Genomic DNA, 23,307 nt, shown 5'->3' on the forward strand with positions numbered 1-23,307 from the left:
TCCTCACTGTAACACAACAAACACACATTTACTGTTTACTGACACATCTTTACACAACAGAACAATCCTCACTGTAACACAACAAACACACATTTACTGTTTACTGACACATCTTTACCCAGAAGAACAATCCTCACTGTAACACAACAAACACACATTTACTGTTTACTGACACATCTTTACCCAACAGAACAATCCTCACTGTAACACAACAAACACACATTTACTGTTTACTGACACATCTTTACACAACAGAACAATCCTCACTGTAACACAACAAACACACATTTACTGTTTACTGACACATCTTTACCCAGAAGAACAATCCTCACTGTAACACAACAAACACACATTTACTGTTTACTGACACATCTTTACCCAGAAGAACAATCCTCACTGTAACACAACAAACACACATTTACTGTTTACTGACACATCTTTACCCAGAAGAACAATCCTCACTGTAACACAACAAACACACATTTACTGTTTACTGACACATCTTTACCCAGAAGAACAATCCTCACTGTAACACAACAAACACACATTTACTGTTTACTGACACATCTTTACCCAGAAGAACAATCCTCACTGTAACACAACAAACACACATTTACTGTTTACTGACACATCTTTACCCAGAAGAACAATCCTCACTGTAACACAACAAACACACATTTACTGTTTACTGACACATCTTTACACAACAGAACAATCCTCACTGTAACACAACAAACACACATTTACTGTTTACTGACACATCTTTACCCAGAAGAACAATCCTCACTGTAACACAACAAACACACATTTACTGTTTACTGACACATCTTTACCCAACAGAACAATCCTCACTGTAACACAACAAACACACATTTACTGTTTACTGACACATCTTTACCCAACAGAACAATCCTCACTGTAACACAACAAACACACATTTACTGTTTACTGACACATCTTTACCCAGAAGAACAATCCTCACTGTAACACAACAAACACACATTTACTGTTTACTGACACATCTTTACCCAACAGAACAATCCTCACTGTAACACAACAAACACACATTTACTGTTTACTGACACATCTTTACACAACAGAACAATCCTCACTGTAACACAACAAACACACATTTACTGTTTACTGACACATCTTTACCCAACAGAACAATCCTCACTGTAACACAACAAACACACATTTACTGTTTACTGACACATCTTTACCCAACAGAACAATCCTCACTGTAACACAACAAACACACATTTACTGTTTACTGACACATCTTTACCCAACAGAACAATCCTCACTGTAACACAACAAACACACATTTACTGTTTACTGACACATCTTTACCCAACAGAACAATCCTCACTGTAACACAACAAACACACATTTACTGTTTACTGACACATCTTTACCCAGAAGAACAATCCTCACTGTAACACAACAAACACACATTTACTGTTTACTGACACATCTTTACCCAGAAGAACAATCCTCACTGTAACACAACAAACACACATTTACTGTTTACTGACACATCTTTACCCAACAGAACAATCCTCACTGTAACACAACAAACACACATTTACTGTTTACTGACACATCTTTACCCAGAAGAACAATCCTCACTGTAACACAACAAACACACATTTACTGTTTACTGACACATCTTTACCCAGAAGAACAATCCTCACTGTAACACAACAAACACACATTTACTGTTTACTGACACATCTTTACCCAGAAGAACAATCCTCACTGTAACACAACAAACACACATTTACTGTTTACTGACACATCTTTACACAACAGAACAATCCTCACTGTAACACAACAAACACACATTTACTGTTTACTGACACATCTTTACCCAACAGAACAATCCTCACTGTAACACAACAAACACACATTTACTGTTTACTGACACATCTTTACCCAGAAGAACAATCCTCACTGTAACACAACAAACACACATTTACTGTTTACTGACACATCTTTACACAACAGAACAATCCTCACTGTAACACAACAAACACACATTTACTGTTTACTGACACATCTTTACCCAACAGAACAATCCTCACTGTAACACAACAAACACACATTTACTGTTTACTGACACATCTTTACACAACAGAACAATCCTCACTGTAACACAACAAACACACATTTACTGTTTACTGACACATCTTTACCCAGAAGAACAATCCTCACTGTAACACAACAAACACACATTTACTGTTTACTGACACATCTTTACACAACAGAACAATCCTCACTGTAACACAACAAACACACATTTACTGTTTACTGACACATCTTTACCCAGAAGAACAATCCTCACTGTAACACAACAAACACACATTTACTGTTTACTGACACATCTTTACACAACAGAACAATCCTCACTGTAACACAACAAACACACATTTACTGTTTACTGACACATCTTTACACAACAGAACAATCCTCACTGTAACACAACAAACACACATTTACTGTTTACTGACACATCTTTACACAACAGAACAATCCTCACTGTAACACAACAAACACACATTTACTGTTTACTGACACATCTTTACCCAGAAGAACAATCCTCACTGTAACACAACAAACACACATTTACTGTTTACTGACACATCTTTACCCAGAAGAACAATCCTCACTGTAACACAACAAACACACATTTACTGTTTACTGACACATCTTTACACAACAGAACAATCCTCACTGTAACACAACAAACACACATTTACTGTTTACTGACACATCTTTACACAACAGAACAATCCTCACTGTAACACAACAAACACACATTTACTGTTTACTGACACATCTTTACACAACAGAACAATCCTCACTGTAACACAACAAACACACATTTACTGTTTACTGACACATCTTTACACAACAGAACAATCCTCACTGTAACACAACAAACACACATTTACTGTTTACTGACACATCTTTACCCAGAAGAACAATCCTCACTGTAACACAACAAACACACATTTACTGTTTACTGACACATCTTTACCCAACAGAACAATCCTCACTGTAACACAACAAACACACATTTACTGTTTACTGACACATCTTTACCCAACAGAACAATCCTCACTGTAACACAACAAACACACATTTACTGTTTACTGACACATCTTTACCCAGAAGAACAATCCTCACTGTAACACAACAAACACACATTTACTGTTTACTGACACATCTTTACCCAGAAGAACAATCCTCACTGTAACACAACAAACACACATTTACTGTTTACTGACACATCTTTACCCAGAAGAACAATCCTCACTGTAACACAACAAACACACATTTACTGTTTACTGACACATCTTTACCCAGAAGAACAATCCTCACTGTAACACAACAAACACACATTTACTGTTTACTGACACATCTTTACCCAGAAGAACAATCCTCACTGTAACACAACAAACACACATTTACTGTTTACTGACACATCTTTACACAACAGAACAATCCTCACTGTAACACAACAAACACACATTTACTGTTTACTGACACATCTTTACACAACAGAACAATCCTCACTGTAACACAACAAACACACATTTACTGTTTACTGACACATCTTTACCCAACAGAACAATCCTCACTGTAACACAACAAACACACATTTACTGTTTACTGACACATCTTTACACAACAGAACAATCCTCACTGTAACACAACAAACACACATTTACTGTTTACTGACACATCTTTACCCAACAGAACAATCCTCACTGTAACACAACAAACACACATTTACTGTTTACTGACACATCTTTACACAACAGAACAATCCTCACTGTAACACAACAAACACACATTTACTGTTTACTGACACATCTTTACCCAACAGAACAATCCTCACTGTAACACAACAAACACACATTTACTGTTTACTGACACATCTTTACCCAAAGAACAATCCTCACTGTAACACAACAAACACACATTTACTGTTTACTGACACATCTTTACCCAACAGAACAATCCTCACTGTAACACAACAAACACACATTTACTGTTTACTGACACATCTTTACACAACAGAACAATCCTCACTGTAACACAACAAACACACATTTACTGTTTACTGACACATCTTTACCCAGAAGAACAATCCTCACTGTAACACAACAAACACACATTTACTGTTTACTGACACATCTTTACCCAGAAGAACAATCCTCACTGTAACACAACAAACACACATTTACTGTTTACTGACACATCTTTACCCAGAAGAACAATCCTCACTGTAACACAACAAACACACATTTACTGTTTACTGACACATCTTTACCCAGACAGAACAATCCTCACTGTAACACAACAAACACACATTTACTGTTTACTGACACATCTTTACCCAGAAGAACAATCCTCACTGTAACACAACAAACACACATTTACTGTTTACTGACACATCTTTACCCAGAAGAACAATCCTCACTGTAACACAACAAACACACATTTACTGTTTACTGACACATCTTTACACAACAGAACAATCCTCACTGTAACACAACAAACACACATTTACTGTTTACTGACACATCTTTACCCAGAAGAACAATCCTCACTGTAACACAACAAACACACATTTACTGTTTACTGACACATCTTTACACAACAGAACAATCCTCACTGTAACACAACAAACACACATTTACTGTTTACTGACACATCTTTACCCAGAAGAACAATCCTCACTGTAACACAACAAACACACATTTACTGTTTACTGACACATCTTTACCCAACAGAACAATCCTCACTGTAACACAACAAACACACATTTACTGTTTACTGACACATCTTTACCCAACAGAACAATCCTCACTGTAACACAACAAACACACATTTACTGTTTACTGACACATCTTTACCCAACAGAACAATCCTCACTGTAACACAACAAACACACATTTACTGTTTACTGACACATCTTTACCCAACAGAACAATCCTCACTGTAACACAACAAACACACATTTACTGTTTACTGACACATCTTTACCCAACAGAACAATCCTCACTGTAACACAACAAACACACATTTACTGTTTACTGACACATCTTTACACAACAGAACAATCCTCACTGTAACACAACAAACACACATTTACTGTTTACTGACACATCTTTACCCAGACAGAACAATCCTCACTGTAACACAACAAACACACATTTACTGTTTACTGACACATCTTTACCCAACAGAACAATCCTCACTGTAACACAACAAACACACATTTACTGTTTACTGACACATCTTTACCCAGAAGAACAATCCTCACTGTAACACAACAAACACACATTTACTGTTTACTGACACATCTTTACACAACAGAACAATCCTCACTGTAACACAACAAACACACATTTACTGTTTACTGACACATCTTTACCCAGAAGAACAATCCTCACTGTAACACAACAAACACACATTTACTGTTTACTGACACATCTTTACCCAGAAGAACAATCCTCACTGTAACACAACAAACACACATTTACTGTTTACTGACACATCTTTACCCAGAAGAACAATCCTCACTGTAACACAACAAACACACATTTACTGTTTACTGACACATCTTTACCCAGAAGAACAATCCTCACTGTAACACAACAAACACACATTTACTGTTTACTGACACATCTTTACCCAGAAGAACAATCCTCACTGTAACACAACAAACACACATTTACTGTTTACTGACACATCTTTACCCAGAAGAACAATCCTCACTGTAACACAACAAACACACATTTACTGTTTACTGACACATCTTTACACAACAGAACAATCCTCACTGTAACACAACAAACACACATTTACTGTTTACTGACACATCTTTACCCAGACAGAACAATCCTCACTGTAACACAACAAACACACATTTACTGTTTACTGACACATCTTTACACAACAGAACAATCCTCACTGTAACACAACAAACACACATTTACTGTTTACTGACACATCTTTACACAACAGAACAATCCTCACTGTAACACAACAAACACACATTTACTGTTTACTGACACATCTTTACACAACAGAACAATCCTCACTGTAACACAACAAACACACATTTACTGTTTACTGACACATCTTTACACAACAGAACAATCCTCACTGTAACACAACAAACACACATTTACTGTTTACTGACACATCTTTACCCAACAGAACAATCCTCACTGTAACACAACAAACACACATTTACTGTTTACTGACACATCTTTACACAACAGAACAATCCTCACTGTAACACAACAAACACACATTTACTGTTTACTGACACATCTTTACACAACAGAACAATCCTCACTGTAACACAACAAACACACATTTACTGTTTACTGACACATCTTTACCCAAAGAACAATCCTCACTGTAACACAACAAACACACATTTACTGTTTACTGACACATCTTTACCCAGAAGAACAATCCTCACTGTAACACAACAAACACACATTTACTGTTTACTGACACATCTTTACACAACAGAACAATCCTCACTGTAACACAACAAACACACATTTACTGTTTACTGACACATCTTTACCCAGAAGAACAATCCTCACTGTAACACAACAAACACACATTTACTGTTTACTGACACATCTTTACACAACAGAACAATCCTCACTGTAACACAACAAACACACATTTACTGTTTACTGACACATCTTTACCCAGAAGAACAATCCTCACTGTAACACAACAAACACACATTTACTGTTTACTGACACATCTTTACCCAGAAGAACAATCCTCACTGTAACACAACAAACACACATTTACTGTTTACTGACACATCTTTACACAACAGAACAATCCTCACTGTAACACAACAAACACACATTTACTGTTTACTGACACATCTTTACCCAGACAGAACAATCCTCACTGTAACACAACAAACACACATTTACTGTTTACTGACACATCTTTACACAACAGAACAATCCTCACTGTAACACAACAAACACACATTTACTGTTTACTGACACATCTTTACCCAACAGAACAATCCTCACTGTAACACAACAAACACACATTTACTGTTTACTGACACATCTTTACCCAACAGAACAATCCTCACTGTAACACAACAAACACACATTTACTGTTTACTGACACATCTTTACCCAACAGAACAATCCTCACTGTAACACAACAAACACACATTTACTGTTTACTGACACATCTTTACCCAACAGAACAATCCTCACTGTAACACAACAAACACACATTTACTGTTTACTGACACATCTTTACCCAGAAGAACAATCCTCACTGTAACACAACAAACACACATTTACTGTTTACTGACACATCTTTACCCAGAAGAACAATCCTCACTGTAACACAACAAACACACATTTACTGTTTACTGACACATCTTTACACAACAGAACAATCCTCACTGTAACACAACAAACACACATTTACTGTTTACTGACACATCTTTACCCAGAAGAACAATCCTCACTGTAACACAACAAACACACATTTACTGTTTACTGACACATCTTTACCCAACAGAACAATCCTCACTGTAACACAACAAACACACATTTACTGTTTACTGACACATCTTTACCCAACAGAACAATCCTCACTGTAACACAACAAACACACATTTACTGTTTACTGACACATCTTTACCCAACAGAACAATCCTCACTGTAACACAACAAACACACATTTACTGTTTACTGACACATCTTTACCCAGAAGAACAATCCTCACTGTAACACAACAAACACACATTTACTGTTTACTGACACATCTTTACACAACAGAACAATCCTCACTGTAACACAACAAACACACATTTACTGTTTACTGACACATCTTTACACAACAGAACAATCCTCACTGTAACACAACAAACACACATTTACTGTTTACTGACACATCTTTACCCAACAGAACAATCCTCACTGTAACACAACAAACACACATTTACTGTTTACTGACACATCTTTACCCAACAGAACAATCCTCACTGTAACACAACAAACACACATTTACTGTTTACTGACACATCTTTACCCAGAAGAACAATCCTCACTGTAACACAACAAACACACATTTACTGTTTACTGACACATCTTTACCCAACAGAACAATCCTCACTGTAACACAACAAACACACATTTACTGTTTACTGACACATCTTTACCCAACAGAACAATCCTCACTGTAACACAACAAACACACATTTACTGTTTACTGACACATCTTTACCCAACAGAACAATCCTCACTGTAACACAACAAACACACATTTACTGTTTACTGACACATCTTTACACAACAGAACAATCCTCACTGTAACACAACAAACACACATTTACTGTTTACTGACACATCTTTACCCAGAAGAACAATCCTCACTGTAACACAACAAACACACATTTACTGTTTACTGACACATCTTTACCCAACAGAACAATCCTCACTGTAACACAACAAACACACATTTACTGTTTACTGACACATCTTTACCCAGAAGAACAATCCTCACTGTAACACAACAAACACACATTTACTGTTTACTGACACATCTTTACACAACAGAACAATCCTCACTGTAACACAACAAACACACATTTACTGTTTACTGACACATCTTTACCCAGAAGAACAATCCTCACTGTAACACAACAAACACACATTTACTGTTTACTGACACATCTTTACCCAGAAGAACAATCCTCACTGTAACACAACAAACACACATTTACTGTTTACTGACACATCTTTACCCAGAAGAACAATCCTCACTGTAACACAACAAACACACATTTACTGTTTACTGACACATCTTTACCCAGAAGAACAATCCTCACTGTAACACAACAAACACACATTTACTGTTTACTGACACATCTTTACCCAGAAGAACAATCCTCACTGTAACACAACAAACACACATTTACTGTTTACTGACACATCTTTACACAACAGAACAATCCTCACTGTAACACAACAAACACACATTTACTGTTTACTGACACATCTTTACACAACAGAACAATCCTCACTGTAACACAACAAACACACATTTACTGTTTACTGACACATCTTTACCCAACAGAACAATCCTCACTGTAACACAACAAACACACATTTACTGTTTACTGACACATCTTTACCCAGAAGAACAATCCTCACTGTAACACAACAAACACACATTTACTGTTTACTGACACATCTTTACCCAACAGAACAATCCTCACTGTAACACAACAAACACACATTTACTGTTTACTGACACATCTTTACCCAACAGAACAATCCTCACTGTAACACAACAAACACACATTTACTGTTTACTGACACATCTTTACCCAACAGAACAATCCTCACTGTAACACAACAAACACACATTTACTGTTTACTGACACATCTTTACCCAGAAGAACAATCCTCACTGTAACACAACAAACACACATTTACTGTTTACTGACACATCTTTACCCAGAAGAACAATCCTCACTGTAACACAACAAACACACATTTACTGTTTACTGACACATCTTTACCCAGAAGAACAATCCTCACTGTAACACAACAAACACACATTTACTGTTTACTGACACATCTTTACACAACAGAACAATCCTCACTGTAACACAACAAACACACATTTACTGTTTACTGACACATCTTTACCCAGAAGAACAATCCTCACTGTAACACAACAAACACACATTTACTGTTTACTGACACATCTTTACCCAACAGAACAATCCTCACTGTAACACAACAAACACACATTTACTGTTTACTGACACATCTTTACACAACAGAACAATCCTCACTGTAACACAACAAACACACATTTACTGTTTACTGACACATCTTTACCCAGAAGAACAATCCTCACTGTAACACAACAAACACACATTTACTGTTTACTGACACATCTTTACACAACAGAACAATCCTCACTGTAACACAACAAACACACATTTACTGTTTACTGACACATCTTTACCCAGAAGAACAATCCTCACTGTAACACAACAAACACACATTTACTGTTTACTGACACATCTTTACCCAACAGAACAATCCTCACTGTAACACAACAAACACACATTTACTGTTTACTGACACATCTTTACACAACAGAACAATCCTCACTGTAACACAACAAACACACATTTACTGTTTACTGACACATCTTTACACAACAGAACAATCCTCACTGTAACACAACAAACACACATTTACTGTTTACTGACACATCTTTACCCAGAAGAACAATCCTCACTGTAACACAACAAACACACATTTACTGTTTACTGACACATCTTTACCCAGAAGAACAATCCTCACTGTAACACAACAAACACACATTTACTGTTTACTGACACATCTTTACCCAGAAGAACAATCCTCACTGTAACACAACAAACACACATTTACTGTTTACTGACACATCTTTACTCAACAGAACAATCCTCACTGTAACACAACAAACACACATTTACTGTTTACTGACACATCTTTACCCAACAGAACAATCCTCACTGTAACACAACAAACACACATTTACTGTTTACTGACACATCTTTACCCAACAGAACAATCCTCACTGTAACACAACAAACACACATTTACTGTTTACTGACACATCTTTACCCAGACAGAACAATCCTCACTGTAACACAACAAACACACATTTACTGTTTACTGACACATCTTTACACAACAGAACAATCCTCACTGTAACACAACAAACACACATTTACTGTTTACTGACACATCTTTACCCAGAAGAACAATCCTCACTGTAACACAACAAACACACATTTACTGTTTACTGACACATCTTTACACAACAGAACAATCCTCACTGTAACACAACAAACACACATTTACTGTTTACTGACACATCTTTACACAACAGAACAATCCTCACTGTAACACAACAAACACACATTTACTGTTTACTGACACATCTTTACACAACAGAACAATCCTCACTGTAACACAACAAACACACATTTACTGTTTACTGACACATCTTTACACAACAGAACAATCCTCACTGTAACACAACAAACACACATTTACTGTTTACTGACACATCTTTACCCAACAGAACAATCCTCACTGTAACACAACAAACACACATTTACTGTTTACTGACACATCTTTACACAACAGAACAATCCTCACTGTAACACAACAAACACACATTTACTGTTTACTGACACATCTTTACCCAGACAGAACAATCCTCACTGTAACACAACAAACACACATTTACTGTTTACTGACACATCTTTACCCAGAAGAACAATCCTCACTGTAACACAACAAACACACATTTACTGTTTACTGACACATCTTTACCCAGAAGAACAATCCTCACTGTAACACAACAAACACACATTTACTGTTTACTGACACATCTTTACTCAACAGAACAATCCTCACTGTAACACAACAAACACACATTTACTGTTTACTGACACATCTTTACTCAACAGAACAATCCTCACTGTAACACAACAAACACACATTTACTGTTTACTGACACATCTTTACCCAGAAGAACAATCTCACTGTAACACAACAAACACACATTTACTGTTTACTGACACATCTTTACCCAGAAGAACAATCCTCACTGTAACACAACAAACACACATTTACTGTTTACTGACACATCTTTACCCAACAGAACAATCCTCACTGTAACACAACAAACACACATTTACTGTTTACTGACACATCTTTACACAACAGAACAATCCTCACTGTAACACAACAAACACACATTTACTGTTTACTGACACATCTTTACCCAGAAGAACAATCCTCACTGTAACACAACAAACACACATTTACTGTTTACTGACACATCTTTACCCAACAGAACAATCCTCACTGTAACACAACAAACACACATTTACTGTTTACTGACACATCTTTACACAACAGAACAATCCTCACTGTAACACAACAAACACACATTTACTGTTTACTGACACATCTTTACACAACAGAACAATCCTCACTGTAACACAACAAACACACATTTACTGTTTACTGACACATCTTTACCCAGAAGAACAATCCTCACTGTAACACAACAAACACACATTTACTGTTTACTGACACATCTTTACACAACAGAACAATCCTCACTGTAACACAACAAACACACATTTACTGTTTACTGACACATCTTTACACAACAGAACAATCCTCACTGTAACACAACAAACACACATTTACTGTTTACTGACACATCTTTACACAACAGAACAATCCTCACTGTAACACAACAAACACACATTTACTGTTTACTGACACATCTTTACACAACAGAACAATCCTCACTGTAACACAACAAACACACATTTACTGTTTACTGACACATCTTTACCCAGACAGAACAATCCTCACTGTAACACAACAAACACACATTTACTGTTTACTGACACATCTTTACCCAGACAGAACAATCCTCACTGTAACACAACAAACACACATTTACTGTTTACTGACACATCTTTACCCAACAGAACAATCCTCACTGTAACACAACAAACACACATTTACTGTTTACTGACACATCTTTACCCAGAAGAACAATCCTCACTGTAACACAACAAACACACATTTACTGTTTACTGACACATCTTTACCCAGACAGAACAATCCTCACTGTAACACAACAAACACACATTTACTGTTTACTGACACATCTTTACTCAACAGAACAATCCTCACTGTAACACAACAAACACACATTTACTGTTTACTGACACATCTTTACCCAACAGAACAATCCTCACTGTAACACAACAAACACACATTTACTGTTTACTGACACATCTTTACCCAGAAGAACAATCCTCACTGTAACACAACAAACACACATTTACTGTTTACTGACACATCTTTACCCAGAAGAACAATCCTCACTGTAACACAACAAACACACATTTACTGTTTACTGACACATCTTTACTCAACAGAACAATCCTCACTGTAACACAACAAACACACATTTACTGTTTACTGACACATCTTTACCCAGACAGAACAATCCTCACTGTAACACAACAAACACACATTTACTGTTTACTGACACATCTTTACCCAACAGAACAATCCTCACTGTAACACAACAAACACACATTTACTGTTTACTGACACATCTTTACCCAGAAGAACAATCCTCACTGTAACACAACAAACACACATTTACTGTTTACTGACACATCTTTACCCAACAGAACAATCCTCACTGTAACACAACAAACACACATTTACTGTTTACTGACACATCTTTACACAACAGAACAATCCTCACTGTAACACAACAAACACACATTTACTGTTTACTGACACATCTTTACCCAGAAGAACAATCCTCACTGTAACACAACAAACACACATTTACTGTTTACTGACACATCTTTACACAACAGAACAATCCTCACTGTAACACAACAAACACACATTTACTGTTTACTGACACATCTTTACCCAACAGAACAATCCTCACTGTAACACAACAAACACACATTTACTGTTTACTGACACATCTTTACACAACAGAACAATCCTCACTGTAACACAACAAACACACATTTACTGTTTACTGACACATCTTTACACAACAGAACAATCCTCACTGTAACACAACAAACACACATTTACTGTTTACTGACACATCTTTACACAACAGAACAATCCTCACTGTAACACAACAAACACACATTTACTGTTTACTGACACATCTTTACACAACAGAACAATCCTCACTGTAACACAACAAACACACATTTACTGTTTACTGACACATCTTTACACAACAGAACAATCCTCACTGTAACACAACAAACACACATTTACTGTTTACTGACACATCTTTACTCAGAAGAACAATCCTCACTGTAACACAACAAACACACATTTACTGTTTACTGACACATCTTTACCCAGAAGAACAATCCTCACTGTAACACAACAAACACACATTTACTGTTTACTGACACATCTTTACACAGAAGAACAATCCTCACTGTAACACAACAAACACACATTTACTGTTTACTGACACATCTTTACACAACAGAACAATCCTCACTGTAACACAACAAACACACATTTACTGTTTACTGACACATCTTTACACAACAGAACAATCCTCACTGTAACACAACAAACACACATTTACTGTTTACTGACACATCTTTACTCAACAGAACAATCCTCACTGTAACACAACAAACACACATTTACTGTTTACTGACACATCTTTACACAACAGAACAATCCTCACTGTAACACAACAAACACACATTTACTGTTTACTGACACATCTTTACACAACAGAACAATCCTCACTGTAACACAACAAACACACATTTACTGTTTACTGACACATCTTTACTCAACAGAACAATCCTCACTGTAACACAACAAACACACATTTACTGTTTACTGACACATCTTTACACAACAGAACAATCCTCACTGTAACACAACAAACACACATTTACTGTTTACTGACACATCTTTACACAACAGAACAATCCTCACTGTAACACAACAAACACACATTTACTGTTTACTGACACATCTTTACACAACAGAACAATCCTCACTGTAACACAACAAACACACATTTACTGTTTACTGACACATCTTTACACAACAGAACAATCCTCACTGTAACACAACAAACACACATTTACTGTTTACTGACACATCTTTACCCAGAAGAACAATCCTCACTGTAACACAACAAACACACATTTACTGTTTACTGACACATCTTTACCCAGAAGAACAATCCTCACTGTAACACAACAAACACACATTTACTGTTTACTGACACATCTTTACACAGACAGAACAATCCTCACTGTAACACAACAAACACACATTTACTGTTTACTGACACATCTTTACCCAGAAGAACAATCCTCACTGTAACACAACAAACACACATTTACTGTTTACTGACACATCTTTACTCAGAAGAACAATCCTCACTGTAACACAACAAACACACATTTACTGTTTACTGACACATCTTTACCCAACAGAACAATCCTCACTGTAACACAACAAACACACATTTACTGTTTACTGACACATCTTTACCCAGAAGAACAATCCTCACTGTAACACAACAAACACACATTTACTGTTTACTGACACATCTTTACTCAACAGAACAATCCTCACTGTAACACAACAAACACACATTTACTGTTTACTGACACATCTTTACCCAACAGAACAATCCTCACTGTAACACAACAAACACACATTTACTGTTTACTGACACATCTTTACCCAGAAGAACAATCCTCACTGTAACACAACAAACACACATTTACTGTTTACTGACACATCTTTACCCAGAAGAACAATCCTCACTGTAACACAACAAACACACATTTACTGTTTACTGACACATCTTTACCCAGAAGAACAATCCTCACTGTAACACAACAAACACACATTTACTGTTTACTGACACATCTTTACACAACAGAACAATCCTCACTGTAACACAACAAACACACATTTACTGTTTACTGACACATCTTTACACAACAGAACAATCCTCACTGTAACACAACAAACACACATTTACTGTTTACTGACACATCTTTACACAACAGAACAATCCTCACTGTAACACAACAAACACACATTTACTGTTTACTGACACATCTTTACACAGACAGAACAATCCTCACTGTAACACAACAAACACACATTTACTGTTTACTGACACATCTTTACCCAGAAGAACAATCCTCACTGTAACACAACAAACACACATTTACTGTTTACTGACACATCTTTACCCAGAAGAACAATCCTCACTGTAACACAACAAACACACATTTACTGTTTACTGACACATCTTTACCCAGAAGAACAATCCTCACTGTAACACAACAAACACACATTTACTGTTTACTGACACATCTTTACACAACAGAACAATCCTCACTGTAACACAACAAACACACATTTACTGTTTACTGACACATCTTTACCCAGAAGAACAATCCTCACTGTAACACAACAAACACACATTTACTGTTTACTGACACATCTTTACCCAGAAGAACAATCCTCACTGTAACACAACAAACACACATTTACTGTTTACTGACACATCTTTACCCAGAAGAACAATCCTCACTGTAACACAACAAACACACATTTACTGTTTACTGACACATCTTTACACAACAGAACAATCCTCACTGTAACACAACAAACACACATTTACTGTTTACTGACACATCTTTACCCAGAAGAACAATCCTCACTGTAACACAACAAACACACATTTACTGTTTACTGACACATCTTTACACAACAGAACAATCCTCACTGTAACACAACAAACACACATTTACTGTTTACTGACACATCTTTACACAACAGAACAATCCTCACTGTAACACAACAAACACACATTTACTGTTTACTGACACATCTTTACACAACAGAACAATCCTCACTGTAACACAACAAACACACATTTACTGTTTACTGACACATCTTTACCCAGAAGAACAATCCTGACTGTAACACAACAAACACACATCATAGATATAATATTTACACCTCATTTTTACTTAAATATTTGTTCTCACTGCATTCAAATATTCAGCTGTTTTATGGCAAACACGGATAACTGGGCAACTCGCAGAATCATTTAGACCTATTTAATGTATGTGACGTCACATTTTAGGGCAATATACAGTATAAATGTGACATACAGTTCAAGGGAGGTGGACAAAAGCTGCTTCTTCTCTCTGCAAAAGAAACCCCAAACTGTTAGTGAAAGAAGATAACACTGTGTATGACATTATGAGCAGTGAAAACCAAGGAGCTTAAAGGACAGAGACAAGACAAAGCATGTAACTAGGGCTGTCAAAAGATTAATCGCGATTAATCGCATCCAGAATAAAAGTTTGTTTTTACATAATATATGTCTATGTACTGTGCAAATTAAATATATTTTTATAAATACAAACACATGTACACGTATTTAGAAAATATCTACATGTATTTATTTATATTTAACAACCATTAACATTTTATATAAATGTTTAATAATTTTTAGATTTTTGTAAATTATGTGCCTTGATGTGTATGTGTTAATAAATACAAAATGATTATGCACAGCACACAGATATATTATTTTTATATTCTTATATTTTACATTTATTCTGGATGCGCTTAATCGCGATTAATCTTTTGACAGCACTACTTTAAATATAGAACAATTATTTTCAGATATTTAATTATTAAATATTTAATAATTTGATGCGCCAACCGGAAGTGATCATCTCGGTGACTTTTGAAAGTCACGTAACTTTACCTCAAAAAAGTTTACTATTCGTACAAACTAAAAATATAGTCGTGAAAATGAAGTATGAGATTTGCTAAAATATGTTCCGTTACATTATATTATATTTCTTCTATATTATTGAAAGTCTTCACAATTAAAACAGATCAAATTGTAAACATGTAATGATAATGTAAATTGCTGTTTCACAGTATAACCAAACTAAGCGATATTTTCATGTATATTTCTAAATAACATTAATACTTATTCGAAATCGAATCAAAGGCTTATAAACCGAAGGGTGGGATTTGAGTCAATGGAATCCGTCCATCAATATCTCTCACGCGACAGCCATGCAAATGCATTTCAGCGTTAAAATAAACTCAATGTGAGTTATAATGTGACATCTGTTAGAGATCAGCAGAGAAATGAAAAATAATAGAGCGAAAAGTCATTAATAATAACTAGAAATAATCACTGTGACTGCGACACTCACGTCCATTACTCGACGCCGAAAGGTTTTGTGGTAAATCTGAAAAAAGAAAAAACAACAGACAAGAAATGAAAGATTTCAACATAAAGTAACGGCGTGTTGACGAGTCTTATTAATAAAGAGGATTTATTAAAACTGTGATAAAAACACAGAGCACGCGCTCTCAACTCGTGTAAATTCACTGAAAAATGAAAATATTGAGTGAACACGATTTTTAGATTTAGATTTTGTTGACTGAAGAAAGTTGTACACACTGCACACATCTGCTGAAGTCAATCTTACCCGAACACAGCGCCATCACGACTGAACACTGACAGCTTTATAAAGCGAAACCAAAGCTCAGCAGCGCCACCCTGTGGACGTTTAATAAACATTCTCTACATATAATACACGACAGTTCTGTAACATTCAACTTAAATGCTCAATGCATTCAGTCAGCGACATTAAATCTGCTTTTACATACTGTGTTTTGTAATGTCTTTATGGTTTGTGCTGAAAAAAAATCTGTAAAGCAGCAACAATTTCAAAACTCCTATAGAACAAAACATCTTCTACTTACTGTAAATGTAACTATATTTCTATAATAAAAACTCATTGAACTGGTCTCGCTGAGGAGAAACATGGTTTTACAGAGAGGTGTACAGACTGTGAGAGATTTAATAAACACACAAGAAATAAAGAAACTCACCTTTATTGGCAGCAGTGAATATTTCACTTCAGATCTGCAGGAGTTTGTTTCATTTCAATCAATCACTGTCACATTTATTTCATGAGATCAGACTGTAGTACACAGATGCTCCTGTAGTTTATTATACAGCACTTTATTCTCCACACACTTCACAGTATGAATGTATCTGAACATCACTCTCAAATACACATGTGAAGATCTGTAGTGTGTGTATATGTCATCATCACATCACTCTTAGTATCAGTCAGTCTGCTCTGTTATAAACCCTATAGTGAGCTGTCTCACCCTCTGATGTATACATAAGCAGACAAGACACACTGTGAAACTTGTTAAAGGGAAAGTGAATGATCTAAAATGTTGTTTACAGGAAGCGACTCCTAATGTTACACGTAGATTGCTGTCAATTTGATGATATATGTTCCGCTCAACATATCCAACTAGAAGAGACATTACTCTGAGTTTGTCTGCAGTGCATTCTGGGATTGACTCATCAGTGGAGAGTATGTGACATTGTTTTAAGATGTATATAATATGACGTCCCTCAACAGTTAAGATTACTCATGAACATGATGTCTACAAAGGCAGCTTACAAGGGTTTAGCACAGAGCCTGTGTGTGTGTGTGTGTGTGTGTCAGAACTCGTCGTCTGAGCTGAGCAGAAGTGTTTTCTCATTGGTGCTGTTGGATCGGCTCAGCTGAGGTTCTGTTCGGCTCTGTTGTGTGTACTGCTGATACGCAGGAGAGAAGTTATGAATGGCGTCCTGAAGCATGTCGCCCGGATTCATCGTCTCCTTCAGACTGCTGGAGATACTCATAGGACCACGACAACCTGAAACAGACAGAGAGAGAGAGAGATATATATATAGAGAGAGAGAGAGAGAGAGAGAGAATGAAAGTTAATTAATTAAATCAAACAACATTTCTCTCTCCAGACACATATAAATGAAAGTTTGATGAACACATGGACTGAAAACATACAGAAATACACCAGAGACCTACCATACTGACCATATATAGGAACACACCCTGAAACAGAGAAAGAGAGAGTTATAAATAATAACAAACAGTGTATACACATTGACTTTAGGTCAATTCACTTTGTGTTTCAATTTATAAGAACATGACGGCACTATTTTACGTGTTAAAATATTGATGATTCTCGAGTCATCCCGTAACATTTCACAGATTCACATGATCATAGACATCAGGTGAAATACACGCCACAAGTATTGTCTCATTTCACTTTTTGTGGCTTAACCTCATGCTAAAATTCATCATATGAGCATATTTAAATTCCCCTTTCAGTACTTGCGGTTTAAAAGAGGTCTGATGTGATTTGATATTTGACAGGTCAGATGGTCGGGCTGATCAGTGATTGGTTGGATGTGATTGTTACCCTGAGCGTTGAGCGTCTTGTCCATGTAGATCTTGTGTGTGAATGCGTGTCTGAGCGCCAGAGAGGCGAAGAACATCTCAATACAGATGATGAAGTTCTGGTAACCGGCGGCAACAGTCCCCTCCCCCACACTGACATCAGGAGAGTTGATCCGAGGAATCGCACCGCATTTCTCCAGGATAGCCAACAGCATCCCTACACCAGACACAATCATGCAGTTTAGACCAAATTCTGCTGTATAGTATCACTCAACAATTGCTCCTCACATCATCATCAGATTAGTGATAAAGAAGAGAAGGACTCACCCTGCCAGAACGAGAGGAAGATGACAGATTTAACCATGAAGAACTTCAGCATTGGACCGTACGGCTCCAACAGATCTCGCGTGGCGAAGTAGAAGAGGAAGAGAGCGTAGAGAGAGAGACTGACCGAGATGTTATAGATGATGGTGACGTATAAATAACCACTCGCCACACTGCAAACACACACACACACACACACACAGAGTTATTTATGAATGTGCAGTCACTGATATCTGATAGTGTGTTTTATATCTGTGTGACTTCAGCTGAATGGACACACTTGAAATCTCCGTCTCTGTATTTCCCAAAGGCCTGAAGGATCAGCGTGATGACGGCCATCAGAGGTTTCACCACACAGAACTGCAGCGTCGCCTGACACACATCACAACTATCATCACGCATCACATTTAAACACTTTTTTATCTAGATCTATTCATGTATTCAGAAACATGTTCCAGTCCCCAACAACAACCTTGAAAAATGATGACAATTAAATAAATGAACATATGTGACCCTGCCTGTGAATTTTTTATGTTTCTACATCTGTCAACATAATATAAAGAACATTCTATATAACCTTAATATCTTTAATATTCACTGAACAAATTCATGTCAACCATTGAAATCATAGTGAAACTAACTGGTGAATTCCTAACCTGAAACCTAATTTTTAAAAGAATTATGTAAATTTAGACATAAATTACCTTTTAAAGTATGTGTGTGTGTTACCTGTTTACAGAAGCGCAGAAAACCGATGGAATAAGTTCTGCCCCATAAACAACATGTGCCATACACACAACTGGACCTGAACACACAAACAAAACGTTAAGAACACCTGATATAACTCAGAGAGAGAGAGGGAGATAAAGAAAAACATAGAGAGAGAGCGAGCGAGAGATAGAGAGAGAGGGAGAGAGAGAGAGTGAAAGAGAGGGAGAGTGAGAGACAGAGATAAAGAGAGAGAGAGAGAGAGAGAGAGAGAGAGAGAGAGAGAGAGAGAGAGAGAGAGTAAACACTAAACTCACTGGATGGGTTTTCCTCTGATCTCTGCCATGATGGCACTTTCTCCTCCCAGATACTCATAACACAAACTCAAGAAGTTATAGATGACAAACGCTGCAGAAAACACACACACACACAGTAATGAACAATCACAAACATGTTGGTTAAATATTAAATGCATGACCCCACCATAAATTGACAAGTGTGATATTCACAAGCTTCTGACAAAACATGAGCAGCTAAATCAATTAACTACATATGTCCAAATATTTAACTGTTAAACATGAGCTTAATCCACGCCCACAGCTCTTCTGATTGGACAGTGAATCACAGTTGTAATGAGATGCTTTATGTTTGTTGGAGTTGGATGTGTGTTTACCTTCATAACAGTCTCTGATGGTGTCAAAGTAAACATAATACTCTTCATTAGTGAAGAACAGCAGACTGAGCCATGAGTCAAAGGCATAGATGGGCACAAAGAAGAGAATCCTGACGATGTGCCGCTGCTCATTGGGAGACTTATAATACCTCAAGTGCATGTAGATCTGACACACACAAAGAGAACTTTAATGTCATTACTGAAGCATGTCTTTCTTTTATCAGCACAACTTTTTGATACACTGCAGGCTAAATACTGTTGCTATGCAACCATGTCTGCTCTGATGTCACGGTACCTGTTGTCACAGCAACAGCCTCTTAACCATCCTTCCATACAGCTTAACCCACCAGCGACATTACTGACTCTCAACCTTTAAACACGTTTTTATTCATGATAACCATTTCTTTAATTCTTTAAAAAAGCACACGTCACTCCTCTATTCATTAAGTTACATTGACTCCCTATAGTCGCTCGCATCAAATTCAAGACTCTGCTCCTGGCCTACAAGACCACTACTGGTTCGATACACCACCTTATCTTCGCTCGCTAATGCAGACATATGTACCCGCCAGATCCCTACGACGTCTTGTGGTACCATCCCAAAAAGGTAAAAAATCTCTCTCGCGCACCTTCTCTGGATCTGTTCCACCTATGTGGAACGATCTACCCACTGCTACAAGATCTGCAGATTCTGTAGCCATCTTTAAGAAACGCCTGAAAACACATCTCTTCCGTCAACATCTGACTGATCTGTTCTGACTCTATTTTCTTCTCTACCCATAAAAAAAAAAAAGTATGAATGAATGGTTCTGTATACTGTGTTAGGTTATATGAGACCAGTCTTCTTTTTGATTGCACTTATGCTTTTGTTGTACTTGTGCTGTCCCAATTGCTTCCATTACCTACCCAACCTGTAAGTCGCTTTGGATAAAAGCGTCTGCTAAATGACTAAATGTAAATGTAAACTATATGATTGAGGTCATCTCACAGACCCGCTGGTGTTTATACTGACGTTTGTTCCACTCGACCCCGCCGACATCACATTTAAAACAGTGAGAATCACTCGACATGTCGTGAGCAACATGTGATACCTGCTGACAGGTGAGCAGAAGAGCCGTCCATGTGAAGAATCCAGAGATGGTTTGAGCGGCGGGTGTCATGAGGAAGATGGGCGTCTCCAGGGCGACCACTGGAGTGGATCTGTTGTGGTCCGGGGCCATCGTGATGACTCCAGGTGTGAGGAGAGAGTTATTCCCTGAATGTTGTGATAGTGACACGTCTCTCCTCCACCGCTGAGACTCCATCTGATGACCACAGACACAGCAGCTGATCACACTCACTGTCTGGACAACCCTGAAACTAACATGTTAGATTTACACTAAAGGAGAAGATGTTTTAAATATTGCTGCGCCGGCATTGATGTCATGTCCATCATCCCTCATTTCCAGAATAAACAAAAACAATAAATTGATGTATTAGGTAAAGAGAAAAGTTGTGCATGAGTGGAAATAATATTTAAAAACTGTTAAACACATCACTTTCAACATATTTAAAAACTATGAGTTTGTTAGTAAGTGAATTTTTTTTTATATATATATATAGTTGTTTGAAAGATTTTTTTACT

The 23,307-nt window shown here is 36.8% G+C and overlaps 2 protein-coding genes across 7 annotated transcripts in view; both read right to left on the minus strand.

The window, feature by feature from the left end:
• Positions 1-18,673, minus strand: part of LOC130425700 (GTPase IMAP family member 8-like) — a 41,643-nt gene extending 22,970 nt beyond the window's left edge. For 2 of the 4 annotated variants that reach the window (XM_056752060.1, XM_056752058.1), the window contains exons 1-2: positions 17,921-18,034; positions 16,853-16,888 (exon numbers count right to left, since the gene is read on the minus strand). In XM_056752060.1, the coding sequence (XP_056608038.1) occupies positions 16,853-16,888; positions 17,921-18,002 (118 nt within the window). In that variant the 5' untranslated portion in view covers positions 18,003-18,034. Of the gene's footprint in view, positions 1-16,852; positions 16,889-17,920; positions 18,035-18,199; positions 18,522-18,605 lie in introns of those variants that run through there. The other 2 variants (XM_056752061.1, XM_056752062.1) reach the window with 2 other exon arrangements.
• LOC130425701 (transmembrane protein 184B-like) overlaps positions 18,593-23,307 on the minus strand; it is a 5,915-nt gene continuing 1,200 nt past the window's right edge. For 2 of the 3 annotated variants that reach the window (XM_056752065.1, XM_056752063.1), the window contains exons 2-10: positions 22,775-22,987; positions 21,684-21,849; positions 21,328-21,418; positions 21,032-21,107; positions 20,583-20,674; positions 20,306-20,475; positions 20,001-20,195; positions 19,604-19,630; positions 18,593-19,433 (exon numbers count right to left, since the gene is read on the minus strand). In XM_056752065.1, the coding sequence (XP_056608043.1) occupies positions 19,237-19,433; positions 19,604-19,630; positions 20,001-20,195; positions 20,306-20,475; positions 20,583-20,674; positions 21,032-21,107; positions 21,328-21,418; positions 21,684-21,849; positions 22,775-22,987 (1,227 nt within the window). In that variant the 3' untranslated portion in view covers positions 18,593-19,236. The remainder of the gene's footprint in view (positions 19,434-19,603; positions 19,631-20,000; positions 20,196-20,305; positions 20,476-20,582; positions 20,675-21,031; positions 21,108-21,327; positions 21,419-21,683; positions 21,850-22,774; positions 22,988-23,307) is intronic. The other variant, XM_056752064.1, reaches the window with a different exon arrangement.

Source organism: Triplophysa dalaica, chromosome 7 (assembly GCF_015846415.1).
Source record: "Triplophysa dalaica isolate WHDGS20190420 chromosome 7, ASM1584641v1, whole genome shotgun sequence".
NCBI classification, from domain to species: domain Eukaryota; kingdom Metazoa; phylum Chordata; class Actinopteri; order Cypriniformes; family Nemacheilidae; genus Triplophysa; species Triplophysa dalaica.